General features: G+C 41.3%; 1 protein-coding gene across 1 annotated transcript in view; it reads left to right on the plus strand.

Moving 5' to 3' along the window:
• The window catches only part of LOC135202169 (steroidogenic acute regulatory protein-like), a 321,018-nt gene that overhangs the window by 259,046 nt on the left and 34,620 nt on the right, over positions 1 to 27,352 (plus strand). The window contains 3 exon segments of the mRNA XM_064231424.1: positions 23,745 to 23,877; positions 24,018 to 24,143; positions 24,244 to 24,299. Coding sequence (XP_064087494.1) covers positions 23,745 to 23,877; positions 24,018 to 24,143; positions 24,244 to 24,299 — 315 coding nt within the window.

Below are 27,352 nucleotides of genomic sequence, written 5' to 3' on the forward strand. Positions count from 1 at the left end.
TCTCATTACATCGGAAACTTTCTCATTACATCGCAACAAGTTAATTCTGAGCTACTAAAAGCCCCTTTATTCTCTCAAACCTTAAGATGTATGACCAGGTTTTCTGCATGCGTAACAGTAATAGTCACTTTACTCGCATTGCTATTACTAGAACTGAAACTTTTACTTCTTTGTACTTTACCTGATGAAGGATCATTTCGCTTCTTACTGACACTTGAATTATGAGTCAGACTATATTCTTCTGCTAACCTAGTTGCTTCTGAAAAAGATACTTCTCGCCTATCTTCTATATAAAGGCTAATCTCAGGGGATACGTTATCTTTAAAGTTTTCTAACAATACCTACTAAGTTCTTCAGACCATCAAAATGATCAACTTTAGCGGAAGTTTACCAATCACAAAACAGCCTCTCTGACTTTTTACCATATTCTACATACTTAACCCTTAAACGCCTATTGGACGTATTAACTGTCGACGAAAATAGTCTGTTGGGTGTTTAACCCTTAAACGCCGAAGCAGTATTTTAAAACTCGTCTCCCGTATGCCGACGGCGTTCGCGAGTGAGCGCCGAAGGAGAAAAAATTTTTTTTTTTTTAAATCACAGCACGCTTAGTTTTCAAGATTAAGAGTTCATATTTGGCTCCTTTTTTTGTCATTGCCTGAAGTTTAGTATGCAACCATCTGAAATGAAAAAAATATCATTATCTTATATAAATATTGGGATATATGACAGAGCGAAAAAAAAATTTCATATATAATTGTATACAAATCGCGTTGTGAGCAAAACGGTTAAAGCTAACGAGTTAATTTTTTCGTTGTATTGTACACTAAATTGCGATCATTTTGGTATATAACACATTGTAAAACGATCAAGGCAACACAGAGAAAATATTATCACAAAATGATGCATGAATTCATAATGCACGGACGTAAAAAAAAGCTGTTTTCAAAAATTCACCATGAATCGAAATATTTTGCTAGAGACTTCCCGTTTGTTACAAAATGAAGGTAATTGATTGAATATTACTAGACTGTAAGTATTGTAGCTTACAATTGCAGTTTTTGACCATTTCGGTCGAGTTGAAGTTGACCGAAGGACTAATTTTTTCTATTTATCGTTATTTATATGAAAATATTTCAAAACTGATAAAAGCTACAACCATGGGTTGTTTTTAGTTATATTCTACATGAAATTTTGCACATTTTCATATATAAAACTTTATGTAACGGCTAATATAAAATGGTGCAAACATTACGACAATCGGACAGAAAAATTTATGATTTTTTCGGAAGAGTTACCGCGTGGACGTAAGGAAAAAGTTTATTTTAAAAATTCACCATAAATCGAAATATTGTGCTAGAGACTTCCAATTTGTTGCAAAATAAAGGTAAATGATTGAATATTACTAGAATGTAATAGTTTTAGCTTACCATTGCGTTTTTTTACCATTTCGGTCGAGTCAAAGTTGACCGAAGGTTGAAATTTTGGCTCTTATCGTTACTTATATGAAAATATTTCAAAAATGATAAAAGCTACAACCATGGGTTGTTTTTTGTTGTATTCTACATGAAATTGCGCACATTTTCATATATAAAACTTTATGTAACGGCTAATTTAAAATAGTGCAAACATTACGACAATTGGACGAAAAATTTTTGATTTTTTTCGGAAGAGTTACCGCGCGGACGTTAGGAATTTTTTTTTTTTTTTTTCATAAATTCACCATAAATCGAAATATTGGGCTAGAGACTTCCAATTTGTTGCAAAATAAAGGAAAATGATTGAATATTACTAGAATGTAAGAGTTTTAGCTTATAATTGTGTGTTTTTTTTACCATTTCGGTCGAGTCAAAGTTGACCGAAGGTTGAAATTTTGGCACTTATCGTTATTTATATGAAAATAATTCAAAACTGATGAAAGCTACAACCATGGGTAGTTTTTTGTTGTATTCTACATGAAATTGCGCACATTTTCATATGTGAAACTTTATGCAACGGCTAATTTAAAATGGTGCAAACATTATGACAATCGGACAAAAGAATTTCTGATTTTTTTCAGCAGAGTTACCGCGCGGACTTAAGGAAAAAGTTTATTTCATAAATTCACCATAAATCGAAATATTGTGCTAGAGACTTCCAATTTGTTGCAAAATAAATGTAAATGATTCAATATTACTAGAATGTAATAGGTTTATCTTACAATTGCGTTTTTTTACCATTTCAGTCGAGTCAAAGTTGACCGAAGGTTGAAATTTTGGCACTTATCGTTATTTATATGAAAATAATTCAAAACTGATAAAAGCTACAACCATGGGTAGTTTTTTGTTGTATTCTACATGAAATTGCGCACATTTTCATATATTAAACTTTATGTAACGGCTAATTTAAAGTGGTGCAAACATTACGACTTTCGGATTAAAAAATTTATGATTTTTTTTCGGAAGAGTTACCGCGCGGACGTAAGGAAAAAGCTTTTTTTTTTCAAAACTTGACCATAAATCGAAATATTGTGCTAGAGACTTCCAATTTGTTGTAAAATGAAGGTAAATGATTGAGTATTACTAGAATGTAAGAGTTTTAGCTTACAATTGCGTTTTTTTACCATTTCAGTCGAGTCAAAGTTGACCGAAGGTTGAAATTTTGGCACTTATCATTATTTATAAGTAAATATTTCAAAACTGATAAAAGCTACAACCATGGGTTGTTTTTTTTTTGTTGTATTCTACATGAAATTGCGCACATATTCATATATAAAACTTTAGTAACAACTAATATAAAACGCTGCAAACATTCCGACAATCGGACGAAAGAATTTCTTATTTTTTCGGCAGAGTAATCGTGCGGACGTAAGGAAAAAGTTTTTTTAAAATTCACCATAAATCGAAATATTGTGCTAGAGACTTCCAATTTGTTGCAAAATAAAGGTAAATGATTGAATATTACTAGAATATTAGTTTTACCTTACAAATTCGCGGAAAAATAGTTATAGGCCTACTTAGCAAAAACTTTTGAATCACGCACCTTAGTGGATGCTGGGAATTCACGGATCAAGCTGTTGTTTTGTTTACAAGCGTTACCCAGACGCGCATGCGCAACTTTCTTTCTTCTCGCACTAAAAAGCATCAGCAACACATCTCAGAGATTATTTCTTCACTTTGATGTAATTTTGCACCGTTTTATATTAGCCGTTACATAGAGTTTTATATATGAAAATGTGTGCAATTTCATGTAGAATACAAAAAAACAAAAACATGGTTGTAGCTTTTATCAGTTTTGAAATATTTAAATATAAATAACGATAAGTGCCAAAATTTCAACCTTTGGTCAACTTTGACTCGACCGAAATGGTCGAAAAATGCAATTGTAAGGTAAATGATTTAATATTCTAGTAATATTCAATCATTTACCTTCATTTTGCAAGAAATTGGAAGTCTAGCACAATATTTCGATTTATGGTGAATTTTTAAAAAAGGGATTTTGACGTAAGGAAAAATCTATTTCTGGGCGATTGGCTCGTGTCGCCAGCGAAATATCTTTAATCTATTATTTCTAGGGTAAATGTACTAACACATACCAGAGAATAAATAAAATAAAGAAAAAGGTCAGTATAACTGACTCGCTCACCCTCCAAAAGGGTGTCGGTATGAACACTAGGCGAGTGAGACCACTACCACGAGCCAAATGCCAATAGAAATCTCCCACTACAAAAACCCTCCAAGAGGAGAGCCGACCCACAGAGTGAGCAGCTCGTACTACTACTACTCCATCCCATGCTGCCGACTGCTGCGCCTCTAGTGGCCATCCTGAAGTTAGCAGACAATCTTGGGCGAAGGGATGGGTAGGGTGGGATTTCGCTGGCGACACGAGCCAATCGCCCAGAAATAGATTTTTCCTTACGTCAAAATCCCTTTTCTGGGCTCAGCTCGTGTCGCTGCGCGAAATCGTACCAGAGAAATAGCACAAGATTGTAAACAAAAGTAATAAAATAAATCAGAATAGGTCTCAAATAAAAGAGAAAATAAATATAAAAAAGAATATAATTGCTAAAAAGATACAAATACACAGTGATACAAAATTAGAAATATGCTTAAATTACACTTAATTCTAATCATGTTTCTTATCATAAGGTAATTTACATATGTACAGAGGTAAAATGGTTTACATGTAACAAAATGGTAACTGTGTAAAGGCATGTATCAAAATATAATAGCAATTAAGATAATCAAATGAACAAATTAATCAACAATGATAATATATAAGGAATGTATATGACTTAATATACAAACCCGTAACCATTATAAATAAGATGTATCCCCTAGCATAAAAATAAGGGGGTAACATCCATGAGATCAATATCTATAATCATCTGTTGAGTGTCCCTAGCAAAAAAATAAGGGGCACCCACTACATCATCATAAAAGCAGCTAAGCACAAGGTGAATGTAAATAAACACGGCAGGAATAGACAACTGTTGGGTGAGGCAGGTAGAAAGGACTGAATCTTCTACTACAAATTACTAGAGTCAGGGGAAACTATGTTACCCGCTGCTACTGCTGAAAATTTCAGAGCTTCCAAGGACTTAAGGTAATGACGTTTGAACACTGTCGGCGATTTCCATCCGGTATACTTTTTCAACTCATCGAAGTTCATGTGTTGGAAATAATTAATTGAGGTGGCTATTGCCCTGACATCATGTGCTTTCGGGAAAGAGTCAGGATTGGCTTGCTTAATAAAGTACAGGATTTGTTGCCTGATGCCTTTAATTGGCTAAAGTTCCACCTTTTTCCCTCTTAAAGAGGGGACCCGATGAAGATGAGGAGGTCCTGGACAGAAAAGGGAATTTTTGACGAAGGAAAAATCTATTTCTGGGTGATTGGCTCGTGTCGCCCTATGAAAGTAATCCTTAATATCATCTTTCTAGGTAAAATATCCTAAAATTACCAGAGAAAAACAAATTAAGAAAATGTCAGTAGGACTGACTCGCTCACTCTTAAAAAGAAGTGTCGGTATGAAATAGGGGCGAGTGTGGAACACTACCACGAGCCAAACACCAATTAGAACTTCCTATCAGAATCCCCATAAGAGAGAGCTGATACCAACGGGCGATGCAGCCTCTACTACTACTACTAGAGGACGCCACGGACAGCAGCGCCCCTAGCGGTCATCCTTAATTAAAACATAATTAAAACATAATTACATCTTGTCCTGCAAGGGGGGGAAAACAAACCATAAAAGGGATGGGTTTCATAGGGCGACACGAGCCAATCACCCAGAAATAGATTTTTCCTTCGTCAAAATCCCTTTTCTGGGCTCAGCTCGTGTCGGCCTATGAAAGAGTACCAGAGAAACAGACAAGATGGAAAAGGAAAAATAAAAAATGAAAAACATATTAAAAAATGATGGATATAATATAAGTAAATCACATACAGCATACAAAATAAGTACTTAAACTAACTATGATAAAAAAAATAACAGAATGTTAGTAAACAATTAAAGTACTTAAAAGGTAGTAAAAATAACCTAATATGCATGTAAAATAAAGAAATTATTTGAATTTACTTATTTAGAACATAAAAGTACAATTATATACATACATGTGTCCTACCCTAGCATAAAAATAAGGGTAGGTACACTCAAATCCATCATCAATACAGATAATACAATTAATTCAAATATATACAAACTCATTGTGACTGAAGTTATCACAAGTCTTAATGGAAAATTTATACAAACATATTGTGGCCTAACCTAGCATAAAAATAAGGATAGGACCACTGGAGTACATATCAGTACAAATGTGGCTGTCCCTAGCAAAAAAATAAGGGACAGACCACTATAACACACAACGGCTAAGGCTATGATGATGAGTAGCCTGGTGATAGGTTGAGGCATGTTGGTTGAAGTAGGTAGAAAGGAGACCTGGATTAATACTACAACTACTAAGCAGTATCAGGGGAAACTATGTTTCCCGCTGCTACTGCTGAAAACTTTAAAGATTCCAAGGACTTTAAATAATGCCGTTTAAAGACTGTCGGTGATTTCCATCCAGTATACTTCCTAAGATCCTCAAAGTTCATATGTTGGAAATAGTTAATAGAGGTGGCTACTCCCCTGATATCATGTGCTTTTGGGAATGACTCAGGGTTGGCTTGTTTAATGAAGTAAAGGATTTGTTGCCTAATACCTTTAACTGACAAAGTACCACCTTTTTCTCTCATGAAGAGAGCACCCGAGGATCTAGAAGAAGTACGAGATAGAAAGGCTCTAAGGGTTGAAACTGGGCAGAGAGAAGGATCCTGTGGAAGTGGGATAACCTTCCAAGGAGCCCACCTTGCAAGAGGATCTTCATTTTTAGCTAAAAAGCTACGATCCGGAGCAAGTAGAACTTCTCCTGATGGGAGGAATTCCACATGGCCCGCATCTCTGGATAGAGCCGACAGTTCTGAAATTCTTGCTCCTGAGGCTAGGCTTAATAAGAATAGAGTTTTCCTCAGGAGCATTATGAATGTACAAGATGAGTTGTCAGTATCTGAAGCTAGTTTGAGAACATCATTTAAGAACCATGAAACTGTAGTAGGCCTCTGAGAAGGTCTAAGTCTAGCACAGGCTTTAGGGATAGATGTGAAATAAGATTCAGTTAAATCTATCTGAAAACCTACTTGAAAGATTTTCTTCAAAGCCGACTTGTGAGTGGTAATCGTGCTAGCTGCTAAACCTTTTTCAAATAAAGATCTGAAAAAGGATATAGCCAAATTAACTGTCATGGTTGTAGTGTTCGATTCTCTCAAGAAAGATGCTAATTTCTTAACAGCTGAGTCATATTGTCTGATGGTTGACTCCCTCTTATCTGATTCCAGGAAGAGAATATTCTGTGGATCAATGTTAGCATCTTTATTAGCCGCAAACTTCATGAAGTCCATAAAGTTAGGGTCTGGAGAGTTCCTGAGGAAGCGAACACAGTCCTCATTTGTACTGATTGTGATAGTTTGGGATTGGGGATCCGTTGAGGTCGGAGACCCAATTCCAAGAGAAGTGGATACCAGTTGCTCTTGGGCCAGTCCGGTGCAATCAGAGCTACTATCCCTTTGAAAGACCTTAGTTTGTCTAGGACCTTCAAGAGAAGATTCACTGGAGGAAAAACATAAATTTTCCTCCATTGATTCCAATCCAACGACAGGGCGTCCGTGGCATAAGCCAGAGGGTCCAGGTTGGGGGCCACATAGCAAGGGAGCTTGTGGTTCGCTTGTGAGGCGAAGAGGTCCACTTGGAGACCTGGGACTCTCTGGCTTACCCACTGGAATGACCCGACGTCTAGAGACCACTCTGATTCCAGAGGGACTGACCGGGACAGGGCGTCCGCTATCACATTTCTTACTCCTGCCAGATGAGTGGCAGACAGATGCCATTTGTGTTTGCTTGCTAATGCAAAGATGGCTATCATGACATGGTTCACATGCTTGGATTTGGACCCTCCTCTGTTGATGCAATGAACTACTACTGCACTGTCCAAAACTAGCCTTAGATGAGACTTTTTCGGGGGAAGCAGTCTCTTCAGAGTAAGAAATACCGCCATTGCTTCCAACACGTTTATGTGGAGCTGGCGAAATTGAACTGACCAAGTCCCCTGAACCTGTTTGAACTGAGAGTATCCCCCCCAACCGGACAGGGATGCGTCCGTGTGAATGGTTAACATCGGGAGGGGATATTGAAGGGGTACTTTCTTGGCTAGGTTCTGTACTCTTGACCAAGGCCGTAGTTGGTTGCGGAGGATCTGTGGGATCACTGACAACTTGTCTCGATATTTGGAGTTTGCTTTTGACCGCCAAATTCGATTTATATCTTTCAACCTTGCTTTCAGAAGGATATCTGTTACTGAAGCAAACTGAAGAGACCCTAGGATTCTCTCCTGGTTTCTTCTTGATGTTTGTTTGCACTTGAGAAATTGCCTGACAGATTTTGCTATTTCCTTCCGTTTGGCTACTGGAATTGATAGATTGTGGGAGGACAAATCCCATTGGATTCCCAGCCACTGAAAACGAGATTCCGGAACGAGTCTGGATTTCGTTTTGTTTATCTGGAACCCCAGATGTTCCAGAAAGTGAACTACCTTTTTGGTAGCTTTGAGACATTCCTCGACTGTTGGTGCCCAGATTAACCAATCGTCGAGGTATGCCGCTACCATGATTCCCTGAGCTCTCAATTGTTGTACAACCACTTCTGCTATCTTTGTGAATACCCTGGGGGCTACATTCAGACCGAAGGGCATCACTTTGAATGAGAATGTCTGACTTCCTAGCCTGAATCCTAGGAATGGGCGGAAGTGCCTGGCTATAGGGATATGATAGTATGCGTCTGTAAGATCGATGGAGCATGTGACGGCTCCACGCGGCAGTAAGGTCCTTACTTGCGAGAGGGTAAGCATCTTGAACTTGTCGCAGCGAATGAAAGAGTTTTAGCTTTGACAATCTAAGATTACCCTTCTTTTTGTTGAGCCTTTTCTTTGGAACGCTGAATAAGCGACCTTGAAATTTTAGATGCTTGACTCTCGCAATAGCTCCTTTCTGAAGGAGTTCTTCCGCGTAATCTATCGTATCTATCAATTCCTTTGACGGTACCTGATGGAATGATTTGATTGGAGGAGGATCTTGGATCCAGCTCCAGCCTAATCCTTTGGACACTATGCTCTGTGCCCAACTGCTGAACCCCCACCTGTGGCGGAAGAGGAACAGCCTCCCTCCTACCTGAAGAGCCTCATTGCTGATGGGCGGGTTTTGGCCACCACGCCCTCCTCTGAACTGCTTACTCCTTGCGCCCCTTCCTGCGCCACGGTGACGAAAGTAACCTCTCGTCCCGCCCTACCTCTCGATTGAGAGTAGCCTTGAGCCTCAAAAGCAGGGTTAAAGGCAGGCGAGATGGCATAGGAGGTCGAAGGTTGGGATTGCTGGGGCACCAGGAGGTAAGGCTGAGTTTCGTTTTAGGATGTAGGCAATGGCTTGTCCTTGTTGGGTGACTGGGACCGCCTGCACAAACTGCTGCTGAGGCTGGAGTTTTTTATATGGCTGGAACCTCCTACCAGCCTTCTTTGGTTTCTTGCCAGCAGTGGGAACGGATTCCTGTTTCCTCTTAGAGGAAATGCCCCACCTAGCTCTAAGGCTCTGGTTGAGTCTAGCAGCTTCGTGATGAACTTCGTTCACTGCTGACTCCGGGAAGAGATCCCTCCCACAATGCTGGCAGTCAAGAGTCTATTAGGCTCGTGCCTGATAGTACATTCTTGAAGAACATGTTTCCGACAGTTCTTCCTGGCTTGGAAGAAGTCGAAAGCGTCTAGAAGAACCGTGTGGAATTGTGCTTTCGCTAAGATCTTGAATAGCGGTTCGTTCGCATAAGACAGTGCAGCCATTTCCGTGACTACGATAGAGTTAAGGGACCTGCCAAACCTAGTTCGCGCATCGAACTCTGCCTGGATTAGGGAGTCCGGAAGCCTAGGCAACTTCTCACCGAACTGGTCCATAGCGCAGTCCGGCTTGAGTTTACCCTGCGTGAAAGTAGCTGGCAGGTTTTCCCATAACTCTCCGAAGGCGGGAAAGAGTGGAGAAGTGGACTCCGACTCTCTCAACTGTGGAACGGGCTCATCCTTGAGGACTGCCTGAAGAGCCTTCTCCACCAATTTCGTAGCGAACGGAAGAGAGACCTCCTCTTCCGTGGCGAAAATAGTGAAGGGGCTCTTATAGGCCTGGAGTTTAGTGTTGGTACACTCCCAGTCCTCAAGGCAGTGAACCCATTCCCGTTGGGCGTGGTCTCTACTGTAGAGGACAGACTCCTTCGAGATCTTGTCCTCCCTTGTCAGAGCCGTTGGCGTCAGCCTAGCATACCCGACCCTGAAAGGCTGTGACAGGCCCGGAGGATAGAACTCGAAGTCCTCAATCCTTCGAGTGCCAAACTCCGGGATGGAAATCATGCCGTCCTTAAAGGGAGCGTAGGCCGCTACTCTCCATGGATTTTCCATAGAGAAGGATGGCAGAGAGTCGTAAGACGGGAGTTGTAGAATCCCCGTGCTAGAAGCAGGGGATACTGGGGGAGGAGCCTGAGATAGCCCAATCATCCGATCCTCAGTCTCTCTTACTCTATTCGAGAGCTCTTGGACGGTTTGTCCAGTTTGAGACAGAGTGCTCGACAATTGTTGCGCAACATCTGCTCAAAGCGGGTTCCCCAAGCTGAGATTTGGGACCCAACCATCACTCCTACCTGCTCCATCATTCCTGGTGAGACAGGAGAAGGAACACAGGAGCTGGTACTTGCTACCCCTGCCGGCATAGCCGGGGAGGGGACAGCGGAGGCGGGAGAAGGCAACGACTCGGAGGTAGCGCGAGCTTTCTCCTTCGAAGCCTTGCCTCTGGAGCTCTTCGACTGGGAAGAGCTTGGCTTAGCTTTACCGCGTCGGCGTAAGAAAGTCGATGACTTCCTCGCCGAAGAAGACGAAGACGACTTCCTAGAAGTCGACTTAGACAGAGTCTTCGGTTCTCTCTTTCCCTTCTCCTTGGGAGGTACAGAGAGAGCGGGATTGCGGCTAGGGATCTCGGATCCCGGAAAGCCTTGGAAAGAGGCGGAAGAAGAAGGGACAGGAGAAGATCCAGGAGCGCCCAAGGAAAGACCTTGGGCGCCCGACAAACCTACCTCAACCAACAAATCCTCATTCACTACCGCCATCGGCTCAAGATTCAGGTCCAGGCCGGCGACGTCCGGAACTGGCTCCTGGGCTGCTACGAGCCCCAGCGACTGCTGAAGATCCTGCTGGATGGCGGCTATTACGGGGGGCGGCGGACAGGGGTCGACGTAGCCCGTCGACTTGCCCGCAGGGAAGATCTGGATGGCCAGCTTTTTATCCAACATGTAGGGCTGGCCCTTGGCGGCGTTCTTCCCAAAGCCGCCCACCCACGCTTTCAGAGTGGCGAGGGCGACTTCCCTCACACCGCTAGCCTGAAAGAAAGGCTGAATTAGCTACCAGTTGCGGACAGGGTTAACAAACTTACGAACTAAAAGTGTTAGTAAATTGATAAACAACCTTATAATGGTCTTACCCCATCAACCAGCTGACCGACCAGGTCGTAGCAAATGGTGCAGGCCTCGGGATGCCAAACGATGGACTCGTTGAACAGGGTGGCACAAGGGGCGTGAGACCTGCACTCATCATGTCCGCAGGGGTCATGCAGCGTCGCGTTGCAAGCGAGGACCTGACAGTTGGTAGCCTGTAAGTGGAAATGTACATTAGTACAGAGTAAACACTTACAGCCTAACATATGCTCCGCTGGTGCCGGAGCGATAAGGTTAGATAAAACCAGAGCCCTGCTAAAATACGTGTGGTAACCATGTTGGAAGAGACTATGGGTCCGCCAGTGGCGGAGGCACAAGAATCAACCAATTAGGAGTGGTGGTAAAGGAAACCACAACGGATAATGGCGGGGATGGTTGATAACATAATTATAAACACAATTCATTGTAAAATATCTTAAATTAGGGTATATATCCTTAACATAGACAGTAACAACATCAATGCAACTTCTCTCCACCCGTCTACTAGAAGAGAGCGTAGGTAAGGGTAAGCTCCCTTCCGGTAGCGAGGGAGAGATATAAGGATATAGTAGGCAAGCAAACGACCATCCATAGTACCCACCCTACCCGCTAGCGGAGCCAATAACCTAAAACCGAAGGGGCCCCGGCTGCGACGGAAGGCTCCTTTCGTATCGTAAGGGAGGTGGCTGAGTAATGGGTATGGGGGGGAAGGAGGTCCCGGTGAAACACGGCGGGAGCGAGGAAAGGGGGAAGGGATGGCCTACTCCTTCCCGCCTCACCAACTACCCGTATGGAAACCCGGTACCTCATAGTGGTCGCCCTATACCCCCTGCTGGCGGAACCCCCCGGCACCTCCGGAATGAGAGAGAAGGCTATGAGGTTGTTATGACAACCAAGGGGTCCCCCAGCTCCTCCCTACATCAGAGAGGGAGGGAAGGGGCAGGGTGAGGTGCTATGGAACACGTGACTACTGGTGGCCTAGGCCGCGATCACCACAACCGTGGTAGGGCCACGTGAACCAAGCTGTACCAATACATGGAACAAGCACCTAGGCTAGCCTAACACCCTAAATAATAATAATAAACACATCGAAAGGTGGAAGAGACACTTTTAGGAAAGAGAAAGAAAGCCCAGGAGGAGGCAACTATTCCAAGAAACAGTAGCCTACTCGGAGCCAGCGATAGCCGATGTAGAGCAAGAGCCGGGATGCTGGGCCAGAATAAAATAATGATAGCCCTAAATACCAAGCTAAGAGAATGGTAAGAGGGCTAAACTAGCTAAAACTCGATGTAAAACAATGAACGTGATAAAGTAAGCCCATAAGTATAAGAAGTCCCAGTATGGAGGACCGGGAATTCTTACGAGGCAGCATGGCCGCCACGAGACAACCGGGGAACCGTATATGACCTATAAAAAGGAAAATACTGGTACCCGGAAGATAAAACTATGATAAAATATTACTTATGAGTTACTTAACTTAGCCGTGGCAATTGCAGAACGCTCCATCGTAGAAAACGAGATAAATCACAAATAATAATAGCACGAGAGAAAACTGCGTCAAGACGCTGGTGCTAAAAATTAAGGATGACCGCTAGGGGCGCTGCTGTCCGTGGCGTCCTCTAGTAGTAGTAGTAGAGGCTGCATCGCCCGTTGGTATCAGCTCTCTCTTATGGGGATTCTGATAGGAAGTTCTAATTGGTGTTTGGCTCGTGGTAGTGTTCCACACTCGCCCCTATTTCATACCGACACTTCTTTTTAAGAGTGAGCGAGTCAGTCCTACTGACATTTTCTTAATTTGTTTTTCTCTGGTAATTTTAGGATATTTTACCTAGAAAGATGATATTAAGGATTACTTTCATAGGCCGACACGAGCTGAGCCCAGAAAGGCTCGTAAGGTTGTAACTGGGCAAAGAGATACATCTTGTGGAAGGGGTAGTACCTTCCAAGGTTCCCACCTCATCAAAGGATCTTCATTCTTTGCTAAAAAGCTACGTTCCGGAGAAAGTAGGACCTCCCCTGTGGGAAGGAATTGAATATGGTCCGGATCTCTGGATAAAGCCGACAGTTCTGAAATTCTTGCTCCTGAAGCTAAGCTTAATAAAAATAGGGTTTTTTCTTAAGAGCATTATAAACGAGCATGTGTCATTATCGGTTTCTGAAGCCAGTTTTAGAACATCGTTTAAGAACCATGAAACTGACGTAGGCCTTACAGAAGGTCTAAGTCTAGCACATGCCTTAGGAATAGACGAGAAGTAGGAATCCGTCAAGTCTATGTTGAACCCAAATTGAAATATCTTTTTCAAGGCTGACTTGTTTGTCGTAATCGTGCTAGCTGCTAAACCTTTTTCAAATAAGGATCTGAAAAAGGATATAGCTGAATTAACTGTCATGATTCTAATATCTGATTCTCTCAGGAAGATTGCTAACTTTTTGACAGCAGCATCATACTGTCTCAAAGTTGAATCCCTTTTATCGGATTCCAAGAAGAGAATATTCTGAGGGTCAATATTCGCATCTCTTTTTGCCGCAAACTTCATGAAGTCCATAAAGTTAGGGTTTTGAGAATCCCTGAGGAAGCGAACACAGTCTTCGTTTGTACTGACTGGGAGAGCCTGGGATTGGGGATCCGAAGAGGACGAAGGCCCAGCTCCAGAATTAGGGATACCAATTGCTCTTCGGCCAGTCTGGGGCTACTAGAGCCACTTGACCCTTGAATGTTCTGAGTTTGTTTAAAACTTTCATGAGAAGATTCACTGGAGGAAAGACATAAATCTTCTTCCAGTTGTTCCAGTCTAGAGCCAGGGCGTCCGTGGCATAGGCCAGAGGGTCCAGGTTGGGGGCTACATAACACGGCAGTTTGTGATTCGCTTGAGATGCGAAGAGATCCACTTGTAGCCCTGGAACTCTTTGAAGGATCCATTGGAACGAAACTGTTGTCCAGTGACCATTCCGACTCTAGGGGCACTGATCGGGATAACGCGTCTGCTATGACGTTTCTCACTCCAGCTATGTGAGTGGAGGAGAGATGCCAACTGAACTTGTCTGCCAGGGAGAAGATGGCTACCATGACATGATTTAGATGACGTGACTTGGAGCCTCCCTGTTTATACAATGTACTACCACTGCGCTGTCCAGAACTAGCTTTATGTGGGAGTACTTTGGTGGGGCGTAACCCTTTTTAGCGTCAAGAACACTGCCATTGCCTCCAGTACGTTTATATGGAACTGACTGAACTGAGGTGACCAAGTTCCTTGAACCTTTTGACCTGGGAATACCCTCCCCAACCGCTTAAGGACGCGTCTGTGTGGATGGTGATCCCTGGTGGAGGGAACTGAAGGGGTACTGACACTGACAAATTCTTGACTTTCGCCCACGGCCGAAGTCGATTCTTTAGAATCAGAGGGACTGAGGATAGTTTGTCCCTGGACCTGACATTTGCTCGTGAGCGCCAGATTCTGGTTAGGTCTTTCAGTTTGGCTTTCATTAAGACGTTCGTCACTGATGCAAACTGGAGAGAACCCAGGATCCTCTCCTGAGCTCTCCTTGACGCCAGTTTGTGACTTAGAAATTGCTTGACTGACTTCGCTATTTCTTTCCTTTTGGTTGATGGAATCGACAGAGTATGGGAGGATAGATTCCATTGAATGCCCAGCCACTGAAAGTTTGACTCTGGAGTGAGTCTTGACTTGGTCCTGTTTATCTTGAAGCCTAGATATTCCAGGAACTGAATCACTTTCAGTGTAGCTCTGTTGCATTCCTCGACTGTTGAAGCCCAGATCAACCAATCGTCGAGATACGCTACTACCATAATCCCTTGTGACCTGAGGTTGTTGCACTACCACTTCCGCTAGTTTCGTGAACACCCTGGGTGCCACGTTGAGTCCGAAGGGAACTACCTTGAAGGAGAATGTCTGGTCTCCTATCTTGAAACCCAGATATGGACGGAAGTGTCTTGCAATAGGGATATGATAGTAGGCGTCTGTAAGATCGATAGAGGTGGTGACGGCCCCACGGGGAATGTAAGGTCCGCACCTGCGAGATCGTGAGCATCTTGAACTTGTCGCAGCGGATGGCTAAGTTTTAAGCGGGACAAGTCTAAGATTACCCTTCTTTTTTGTGAGCCTTTCTTTGGCACGCTGAACAAGCGACCTTGAAATTTTAATCTCTTGACTCTCGCTATAGCTCCTTTCTGAAGGAGGTCCTCTGCGTACTCTGTCAATTCCTTGGAAGGAAGTTGACGGAAAGGTCTGGATGGAGGTGGGTTCGTCAACCAGCTCCAACCCAGGCCTTTTGACACTATGCTCTGAGCCCATTCGCTGAAGTTCCACCGGTGGCGAAAGTGAAACAGCCTCCCTCCTACCTGAAGTTCTTCATTGGTTCTGGTAACCGCCTCGACCTCCTCTGAAGTGCTTTCCCCTATTAAAGGGGCCTCCCGACCCTCTCCCACGAAAGGAACGCTTACCTCTGCCTCCCTTACCCGAGCGGTCATACTTCTGTGAAGCTTGACTCTCGAAGGCTTGATTGTAAGCTGGAGAGATGGCGTAAGAGGTGGAGGGCTGAGGCTGAGGGGATATCACATAAATTGGTTGTGATTGAGCCTTAGAAGTGGAAGGTTGGGCTGTTTGCACTAAGGGCACGCTGGAACTTGCTGAGGAAAGCGTGGCTGCTTTTTCTGGTAAGGATGGAAACGCCTAGGTTTCCTCTATCCCTTACCTTTAGGTGTTAGGTCTTGCCTCCTCTTAGCCGTGAAGGCCCCAACGGTCCTTAAGGCTCTGGTTCAGCCTCGTAGCCTCTGACTGGACTTCCTTCACCATAGCTTCTGGGAAGAGATCTGCTCCCCAGATGCTAGACGAGAGTAACCTATTCGGCTCATGTCGAATGGTTGCCTCTTGTAGGACATGCTTCCTACAATTCGTTCTAGCAGTGGCAAACTCAAACATATCCGACTGTACCGTTTGAGTCAGGGCTTTGGTCATGAGTTTAAAAAGCGGTTCTGAGCCATAGGCTATGGTTGCTACCTCGACATAGCCATAGAGTTAATTGACCTGGCTAATCGCGATTTCGCGTCAAATTCAGCCTGAATAAGGCTATCTGGGAGCCTGGGTAGCTTTTCACCAAACTGCTCCATAGCACAGTCAGGTTTGAGTTTGCCAGCTGAGAAGGTGTTCGGCAAGTCTTCCCACAATTCTCCGGCTGAGGGGAGCAACGGAGATGTGGGATCTGCTTCCTTCAATTGAGGCATGGGTTCCCCCTTCTGGGCCGCTGGGATGGTAGACCTCGCGATCTTTGTCAGGAACGGGAGCGGGGTACTCTCATCCATTGTGAAAATGGTAAAGGGACTCTTAAAAGGTTGTATCTTGGTATTAGAACAATCCATGTCCTCTAAACACCTGAGCCATTCTCTCTGAGCCTGGTCTCGTGAATAGAGGACTGTCTCCTTTGGTACCCTATCATCCCGAACCATGGCTGAAGCTGTAAGCCTTGCGTAGCCTATGAACGGAGGCTGGAGGTCTTCCGGGTAGAACTCGAAGTCCTCTATCCTTCGAGTTCCAAATTCCGGTATTGAAATGAGACCGTCCTGGAAGGGGGCGTATGACGATACTCACCATGGATTGTTCATCGAGAACGGAGGTAGCGAGTCATACGGAGGAAGCTGAGTTCCACTCGTATTGGAAAGTGGAGGAGAGGCTAGAGGGGCTTCTCTCAGTCCGGCTATAATGGAGTCCTGGGAAGTAATCCTATCCGACAAACGAGAGATCATTTGTTCCATGCTACTCTTTAGGGACCCAACCAGGTCGCCCACCTGTTGCAACAGGCCAGCATTGGAGTCCAAGGCCGGAGCTGCTGCGGAGTGGAGGGTGGCTCTGAATCGGAACCAAGGGTAGCGGAACTGGTGACTCTGCCGGAGGGCGAGATCTCTCTCTGGAGGATTTACTCCTCGAGGACTTAGAGCCGGAGCTAGAAGCTTTAGACCTGTCTGCTCCGGGATTACCAGCCGGAGACTTACGCGAGGAGGATGACGCCGAAGCCGTCTTCTTAGACGACGACGACGTCTTAGACAAGGATTTGCACTGCTTGACCTTGACCTTAGGTCTAACCGAAGCGTCAGGAGGAGTATACAATTCATCACCTGTAAAGCCTTGGAAGGATGGAGAGGTTGCAGAAGTAGAAGAAACAGTTACGCCCAAGGGTGACCCTTGGGTGTCCACTATACCTACCTCGACCAACAGGTCGTCTACACCTACCATAGGTTCCACATTAATATCTAAAGTCGCGACATCCGTGGAGATATCCTGGTCTTGGTCAGTTAATGAGGCAGCCAGCTGTTGTTGGATGAAGGCGATAGTCGGGGCCGCCTCTACTGGGTCGACGTATCCTGTCGCCTTGCCTCCGGGGAAGATTAACAGCGCCAACCGCTTCTCTAAGATGTAGGCATACCCTTGGCGGCGTTCTTCCCAAAACCGCCGACCCAGGCCTGCAGGGTTGCCAGTGCGGTATCCCCTCACTGCCGGCGCCTGGAAGAGAGGGCGTAGATTAGATTTAAGAATCACTTAAAACTAAAAACTTAAAGTATAACTTAAACTTAGATGCCTTAAGTTAAAGTTGTGAATGATGAAAACTTAAGCACTAAAACAGAAGCGGAGCAGCTACCGGAGATGGAATACTTACCCCTTCTAAAAGCTGGCTCACCAGATCGTAACATATGGTACACGTCTCATGGTACCAGACCTGGATGTCCCCGTGCAGAGTCGCGCATGGAGCATGGGACCGGCAAACTTCGTGTCCACATGGGTCCTGAAGTGTGGCGGCGCATCCCGGATGCTCACAGTTGGTGGTCTGTAAGTGGGAAGACACATGAGTATCTTAAAGAACATCACTTACAGGCTAAAGGACAGAAGAACTCCGTTGCGTGCCGGAGCTCGGAAAAAATTTGGGCATAACCCCCCCCTGCTTCGCCTGAATAGGCTATAATCCCGGAGAGATCCGGTAAGACACGTAAGGGAGGGGGGGGGGGGGGGAAGGTTTAAGGTACTTAAGATAAACTTATAGTTAATCTAATAACACTTAAACCTAAAACTCAAACGAACCGGACCAAGTCCAGTGCGTAGCGGAGTGTAGTAACTCGGCAATACGGTAAGGTTAGCAGGGACCCACTGTATGTTCCGGTCCACTCTACTGGGTGGACTAACATCTTTCCGCTGGATGCCAGGACTCCGATCATGAAAGGAGCCCTAGTAAGGTGGGAAAGAGCGAGAAGACATACAGGCTCGAGCGAACACGGAGCGACAAGGAAGCAACGGATGGGGGGAAAGGCCAGTACCCCCCACCACATTACCACCCGGCCGGACCGAGAAGCCGGAGAGGTCGAGTCCAGTCTGGGTCTGTCCCGTCTCCCTGGCCCCTCCGCCTGGGGGGAGAGAGGGAAGCAGGCTCGGGTATGTGGAGCGAGCATGGGCAGACCGACCCACCCTCCCCCGACTCTATGGAAGAGCGGGAGGGGGGGAAGGTGACTGGGCAGGCGTCTGGCTGACTCGTGATCGCGTAGTGACCACGAGGCGGTAAGACCAAAACAAAACAACTAAGCCTAGGACAAACCAACTGATCAGAGAGATGCTATCGGGAAGCAACTGAACTGAAAAGCAGGAGCATAAAGGCCCACTGGGCCAAACCAACTGATCAGAGAGATGCTATAGGGAAGCAACCGAACTGATGAGCGGTAGTATAGGCTCAATGAGCCAGGACCTAGGCTAAGCCAGACGCCTAACTAACCTAACCATACAAAAAACATGGTACAAATAAATAAAATTAAAAGAAAGAAAACAATATAGTAGGAGAAAAAATCCAGGAGTGTACGACTAACCCGAAGGAAAGTCTACCACTCAAAGCTAGTCAGAGGCCGATACTAAGAGCCGGGACTAGGGTCTGGAAAGAAGAAGCCTACATAAGGTAAAAGACATGCATGCATGACAAACCTGAGTAGACAGTACCCTAAGTAAAACGGATAAATAATATAGAGCGTACATAGATAAGGGGATGTTCTAGGTATGGGAGACCAGGAACGAACCCACCATGAGGCAGAACAATGCTGCCATGCTTCCGACCCAGAGTACGTATTTATACCTAAAAAACGGCAAATACTGTCTCAGGGCCGGAAAAAACCAACTAACCATAATTACTGAGTACTTAACTTAGCTGCTGCGATAGCTGCACGCTCCATTATAGATAAATCCAACGAAAGGGCACAAAAAACACAGAGAGAAAAATAGCACGTGTGACTCGTGTGCGCTAACTGAAAAGGATGACCACTAGAGGCGCAGCAGTCGGCAGCATGGGATGGAGTAGTAGTAGTACGAGCTGCTCACTCTGTGGGTCGGCTCTCCTCTTGGAGGGTTTTTGTAGTGGGAGATTTCTATTGGCATTTGGCTCGTGGTAGTGGTCTCACTCGCCTAGTGTTCATACCGACACCCTTTTGGAGGGTGAGCGAGTCAGTTATACTGACCTTTTTCTTTATTTTATTTATTCTCTGGTATGTGTTAGTACATTTACCCTAGAAATAATAGATTAAAGGATATTTCGCGCAGCGACACGAGCTGAGCCCAGAAAAACTTTTTCCTTACGTCCGCACGATTACTCTGCCGAAAAAATAAGAAATTCTTTCGTCCGATTGTCGGAATGTTTGCAGCGTTTTACATTAGTTGTTACTAAAGTTTTATATATGAATATGTGCGCAATTTCATGTAGAATACAACAAAATAACAACCCATGGTTGTAGCTTTTATCAGTTTTGAAATATTTACTTATAAATAATGATAAGTGCCAAAATTTCAACCTTCGGTCAACTTTGACTCGACTGAAATGGTAAAAAAACGCAATTGTAATTGTACATTCTAGTAATACTCAATCATTTACCTTCATTTTACAACAAATTGGAAGTCTCTAGCACAATATTTTGATTTATGGTCAAGTTTTGAAAAAAAAAGCTTTTTCCTTACGTCCTTACTGCCGAAAAATCATACATTTTTTCGTCCGATTGTCGTAATGTTTGCACCATTTTATATTGCCGTTACATAAAGTTTTATTTATGAAAATGTGTGCAATTTCATGTAGAATACAACAAAACACAACCCATGGTTGTAGCATTTATCAGTTTTGAAATATTTTCATATAAATAACGATAAGTGCCAAAATTTCAACTTTTGGTCAATTTTGACTTGACCAAAATGGTCGAAAAACACAATTGTAAAACTCTTACATTCTAGTAATATTCAATCATTTACCTTCATTTTGCAACAAATTGGAAGTCTATAGCACAGTATTTCGATTTATGGTGAATTTTTGAAGAAAAAAACTTTTTCCTTTTATCCGCGCGGTAACTACCAAAAAAATCAGAAATTCTTTTGTCCAATTGTCGTAATGTTTGCACCGTTTTATATTAGCCGTTACATAAAGTTTTCTATATGAAAATTTGTGCTATTTCATGTAGAATACAACAAAAAACAACCCAAGGTTGTTGCTTTTATCAGTTTTGAAATATTTTCATATAAATAACAATAAGTGCCAAAATTTCAACCTTCAGTCAACTTTGACTCGACCGAAAATGTCGAAAAACGCAATTGTAAGCTAAAACTCTAATATTCTAGTAATAGTCAATCATTTACCTTCATTCTGCAACAAATTGGAAGTCTCTAGCACAATATTTCGATTTATGGTCAATTTTTGAGAAAAAAAAAACTTTCCGTATGTCCGCACAGTAACTCTGCCGAAAACATCAGAAATTTTTTTGTCCGATTGTCGTAATGTTTGCACCGTTTTATATTAGCCGTTACATAAAGTTTTATATATGAAAATGTACGCAATTTCATGTAGAATACAACTAAAAACAACCCATGGTTGTAGCTTTTAACAGTTTTGAAATATTTTCATATAAATAACGATAAGTGCCAAAATTTCAACCTTCTGTCAACTTTGACTCGACCGAAATGGTCGAAAAACGCAATTGTAAGCCAAAAAAACTCTTGCATTCTAGTAATACTCAATCATTTACCTTCATTTTGCAACAAATTGGAAGTCTCTAGCTCAATATTTTGATTTATGGTCAATTTTTAAAAAAAACTTTTTCCTTATGTCTGCGCGGTTACTCTGCTGAAAAAAATCAGAAATTCTTTTGTCCGATTGTCGTAATGTTTGCACTGTTTTATATTAGCCGTTACATAAAGTTTTATATATGAAAATGTGCGCAATTTCATGTAGAATACAGCAAAAAAATAACTCATGGTTGTTCCTTTTATCAGTTTTGAAATATTTTCATATAAATCATGATAAATAGAAAAAATTCGACCTTCGGTCAACTTTAACTTGACCAAAATGGTCGAAAACTGCTATTGTAAACGATAACACTAACAGTCTAGTAATAATCTATCAATTACCTTCATTTTGCAACAAATGGCAAGTCTCTAGAACAATATTTCGATTTATGGTGAATTTTTTAAAACCACTTTTTTTTTTATGTCCGCACGTTACGAATTCATGCATCATATTGTGATTAATATTTTCTCTGTGTTGCTTTGATCATTTTACAATTTGTTATATATCAAAATCATTGCAATTTAGTGTCCAATACAACGAAAAAATAATTAACTCATTAGCTTTAACCATTTTGCTCACAGCACGTTTTGTATACAATTATATATGAAAATTTTTTTTTTGCGCTGTCATATATTCAGATATTTATATATGAGAATGATATTTTTTTTCATTTCTGATGGTTGCATACTAAACATCAGGCAATGACAAAAAAAGGAGCCAAAAATGAACTCTTAATCTTGAAAACTAAGCGTGCTGTGATTTTTTGAAAAAAAAACTTTTTTTTCTGCTTCGGCGCTTGCTCACTAACACTGCCGGCATACGGGAGACACTTTCAGAAATATCGGCTCGGCGTTTAAGGGTTAATATTCTCGTCCCTTCTCAAACTTCTAAATTTCTTACGATACGCCTCCGGTACTAAGCTGTATGTGCTAAGGACAGTTTCTTTCACAATATCATAATCTTCACATTCCTCTTTAGACATGCAACTATACACAGTAAACGCCCTACCACGCAAAACTGACTGCAAATATAGAGTCCACATTTCTTTAGGAGAACCTCCTCTTTCCATTAACTTTTCAAAACACATGAAATATTTCGTTACATCTTCCTCATCAAACTTTGGTACTAATTTCAACACTGCACTCATGCCTAAATCATCAGCTTCAGTTTTGTTCTTGCCTGGCTGACTGTTAAGAGTACTTTGCCTTGAACGAGCAATTTCCAACTCAAGCTTACATTCTTTCTATCTTTCTTACTGCAGCATTACCATCATTTCTCTCTCTTTTTGCATTTTCATTACTTCTCTCTCAGCAGCTCTTTCATTTCTGTCATACTTTTCTCTTTCTTTCCTCTCAACATATTCACAGAGATCATTTCCTTCTAGATCTAGAAGCTTACCAGACTCAATAAACTCTTCCTTCATCTCACTCATTCTGGTTCTTTCTATATTCTCCCTGTTTCAGTCTGTTACAGTGCTGAATATCCTGGCCTTTGTTCGCCATCTGTTACGGACCGTGATCCGCTAAGGTTCTTTATTATGGTAAACAAAATGGATTCAACGCCAACAATTGAAACATGGGATACAGATATAGAAAGAAAAAACCTGTAAGAGGAGGGTTCAAAAAATTTATTCTGTGGTATTAGAAGGCCTAATATATCTGTGTCCAAGAATGCTTTAATTTCTTCTATATTGCTTAATTAATCAGTGATGCTGAATCCTGGTTTTTTTACTATTTTTTAAAGTAAAGCTTCATGACATTTGTTCTGTAAGCACTTTTAATTTGCTTAAAAACCTTTTGCTAGAGAATGTTGTCAACACAGCTCAATGAAGGTGTAACTCAGTTTTTACCACACAGTATATGTGAGATATTAGAAATTTATATGGGAATTGTAAAGCCCTTAGTCCTATTGTAGAGGCAATGACAATTTTCTCTTGAACCTAATACAAGAGTAATCGTCCTCTATTATTGTTAGTTTGTTAGGAAATCCTGGGGTCAAGTTTGGGGAGCATGAAGGTACAAGTCTTGCTACAAGTGCCTTGCACCCTGCTGTGGATCCACCATATGGTGCCATTTCTTATGAGGAAGGAACACATGACAGGCAAGAGTGTTTATATGCTCTTCCTCTTATTAAGTAAAGCTCTCGTTCACCTGACAGAGTGGATGTTTTTTCTGGCTGCACAAAACTTTTCAGTGTGATAGTCAGATAACTAATGGTAGGTAAGATTCATCCTAAATAATGCTCCCCACATCTTAGAAGTTGGTCAGGGAGAATTTTGACAAGCACATAAGCAATCTTGTGGGATAACAGTTAATTATAGACAGTCCACTCGGGTCAGCCTAGTATTATTCTCTTGTTTATTTTGAATACGATAGCACCTAACAGCACAAAGATATAAGCTAACTTTTACCAGATAATTAATTTTATCATAAAAATTCTTATTTATTTTCCTGTGTAAAAATACTAATTTTTATTTGCTATAGACAGGATCTTGATAACATCAGTTTTAGTAATATTTATTTTACTATTTTTATGGAAATCAAAATTCATAAGGTTCATTTTAATCTTAATTTTTTTTTTTTTTACAGTGGAACAAGAAAGCAAGCTATCCCTTTGAAGTGATGCTCATCCTCATATCTTTCCTTATTGCTTGGGCTGAGGCCTGGTTCATAGATTTTCGTGTTTTACCTCAAGAAGCAAGGGCGAAAACCATTCTTGAAGGTTAGTCTTATTATTTTTCATTTCTGTGATATTGACAGATGAGCTTAAACTTTTGAGTGCAAGAATTCTTTGGGGTTGTGTAGATGAAATTTAATTAACATTTTGCATTTATTGCCACTTTCTCTTGTTTTTTCTTACAGCTGCGAGTGGTGGCCATTATTCAGGTAGTGACCCAATGATACCTCAGTTAGAAGCGGTGAGGAATTACCTGAATAATTATACAGAGACAATTGGAGATTTCTATTCTCCCATGGAGTCACCCTTAGGTAAAACAAATTTTCTTAAAACCATCTTTTTTTCTTATATTTGCTTTAAAAGAATTTTGTAGCTCATAATTCATGTTTGACAAAAATATTTACTTTGCAGCTTCTGATGATGAAGAAGATGATTCCAGAAGAGGTGCTACTAAGTTGTCTCCAAGGGTAAGTCAGTAGAGAACAAAGCCTTTTGGATTGCATGAAAATACTGTAGACTGAGCTTTTTCTGTGCTACTTGAGAAAGTGTTGAATTCACTCGGTACATATTTAGTACTAAATCATAAAAAATGGGCAGAATATTGGACCTCTGCTAATTGTTTTACCCAAAAACAGTAAATGAATGGCAAAAATTTTCATCTATTACTTGTTACTAGATAGTAAACAGAAAAAGGAAAGTTACTTAACCCTTAAACGCCGAAGCGGTAAAAAAAAAATGTCTCCCGTGTGCCGGAGACGTTTCAGAGTGAGCGCGGAAGCGGAAAAAATATTTTTTTCAAAAAATCACAGCACGCTTAATTTTCAAGATTAAGAGTTCATTTTTGGCTCCTTTTTTTGTCATTGCCTGAAGTTTAGTATGCACCCATCAGAAATGGAAAAAATTATCATTATCATATATAAATAATGCGATATATGATAGCGCAAAAACAAAATTTCATATATAATTGTATTTAAATCGCGCTGTGCGCAAAACGGTTAAAGGTAACAAGTTACTTTTTTTTGTTGTAATGTACACTAAATTGCAATCATTTTGGTATATAACACATTGTAAAACGATAAAAGCAACACAGAGAAAATATTATCACAAAATAATGCATGAATTCGTAACGTGCGGACGTAAACAAATAATTTTTTCAAAAATTCACCATAAATCTAAATATTGTCCTAGAGACTTCCAATTTCTTTCAAAATGAAGACAAATGATTGAATATTACTATACTGTAAGAATATTAGCTTACAAATGCAGTTTTCGACCATATCTGACGAGTTAAAGTTGACCGAATGTTGAATTTTTTATATATATTTTTTTATATGCAATTATTTCGGAAATAAGAAAAGCTACAACTTTCAAATATTTTTCATTTTATTCTACATGAAATTGCGCACATTTTCATATATAAAACTCTATGAAATGCCTAATATGAAATGGAGCAAATATTCCGAGAATGGGACTTACGCATTTCGGAGATTTGTGGCGGAGAATCCGCGCGCGGAGGGAAGGAAAGTTTTTTTTAAAAATTCACCATAAATTTAAATATTGTGCTAGAGACTTCGAATTTGTTTCACGATGAAGATAAATGACTGAATATTACTAGACTGTAAGAGTTTTATCTTACAATTGCGTTTTTCTACCATTTCGGTAGAGTCAAATTTGACCGAACGTGGTTTTTTTTCTATTTATCGTGATTTATATGCAAATATTTCAAAAATGAGAAAAGCTACAACCTTCAACTATTTTTTGTTGTATTATACATGAAATTGCGCACATTTTCATATATAAAACTTTATGTAACGGCTAATTTAAAATGGTAAAAAAATTATGTCAAAGTGACGAAATAATTTCCGAGATGTGTCACAGATACTTTTTAGTACGGCAAGAAAGAAATTCGCGCTTGCGCGCCTGCGTAACGATTGTAAACAAAACAACACCTTGATCCGTGAACTCCCAGCATCCCCCAACTCGCGTGATTCAAGAGTTTTCGGCTGGTAGGCCTAAAAGTATTTTTCCGCGAATTTTTAAAAAAAACTTTTGTATGTCGACGTAAAATACGTCCAGTCGGCACCCGAGAGACAGAAAATGTCGACGTAAAATACGTCCAGTCGGCATTTAAGGGTTAAGTAGATGTGAATCATGGTAGAATATTTTATCTAATTAAGTACAGTTGCCCACAAAAGTGAGAAATTGTTAAATAAGTGGATCTATATAGTGTTCAATAAAGTGATATTTGGCATTTCTTGAAACATAGCATAGTTTAAATGGAATTGCTAATGATTTACTACATTTTATTTTTTGATAGTGTAGTCACTGTCTTGTCCTCAAGGAGTTGCCCTTTTATGGTCTTTTTGATAGTGTAGTCACTGTCTTGTCCTCTAGGAGTTGCCCTTCCATGGTCTAACCAGAGCTCCATGGTGACCAGACCATTGTCAGAGAATTCTCTTTTAGCTGGTCTTGTGGACAGGTATTGTGTTGTAATGATAAACATTTTAACACATGATAGATTATAAATGGGCTCAGGATAAGAGTGCACTTTCTCTTATCCTCAGCACATGCTAAAACCAGTTTATCTACGTCAAAACCCTCAAGAAGTAGTGGCTGTGTGTGTGTGCTGTTATATGTTTACATATGACCAAACACAGACCATAAAGACATTCCTTTTCTGGCCAATAAAAAAACCAGAGCTTATCAAGGCCATTCTTTGCTTATTTATTCAGCTAAGTGCATAATTTTAAGTTCCAGTTTTTAAAATGTTTTTGTTTAGACTGTAGAAGAATTATTTTATTGTGCGTGAAAGGCCATAAATTGGCTTTTTTCGCCAGCACTTGTTGACGCTTCTTACAGTTTATGATTGTTAGGTTAGCTCCAAGAATTTCATTCTTTGCTTATTCATTTTATTACCGAGGTTCATGGAAACATGTATGTTGAGAGCTAAGTGTATAATTTTAAGTTCCAGTTAAAAATGTTTTAATTTAGACTGTGGGGCTTTGATTTTATTGTGCGTAGAAAGCCATAAACTTTTTTTTTGCCAGCACATGTTGGTGCTCACGATTTATGATTGTTAGCTCCAAGAATTTAGTTCTTTACTCGTTGATTTCATTACCGAAGTTTGTGGAAACATCTAAGTTGAAAACTAAGAGCATAATTTCAAGTTCTAGTCAAAATTTTTTAGTTATTTTATTATGATCGTTAGCTGTTTGTAGAAACAAAAATTGTTTTCGAGAATTTATCATGCTATTTATAAGTTTTATCTAAAGATGTGTTCCACAATTATTATTTATTTATGATAGATGATCCTTTCAGGTAACGATGTCGGCAATAGCCTAGCAGGCAGTAGCCTACAATCTGCATCAATTCAGTGAGAATATGTTAGCTAAACTGTTGTGGGTTTTGTCTAGCATAGCTATAGAGAGAGGAGAGATTGGACAGTGTATAATAGCCAAACCAGCTTGTGACATATACTGCCTGGAGTCATTGCTATGCGTTGATTCTTTTGTAAACAATG

This window comes from Macrobrachium nipponense, chromosome 30 (genome assembly GCF_015104395.2).
Source record: "Macrobrachium nipponense isolate FS-2020 chromosome 30, ASM1510439v2, whole genome shotgun sequence".
Classification (NCBI taxonomy): domain Eukaryota; kingdom Metazoa; phylum Arthropoda; class Malacostraca; order Decapoda; family Palaemonidae; genus Macrobrachium; species Macrobrachium nipponense.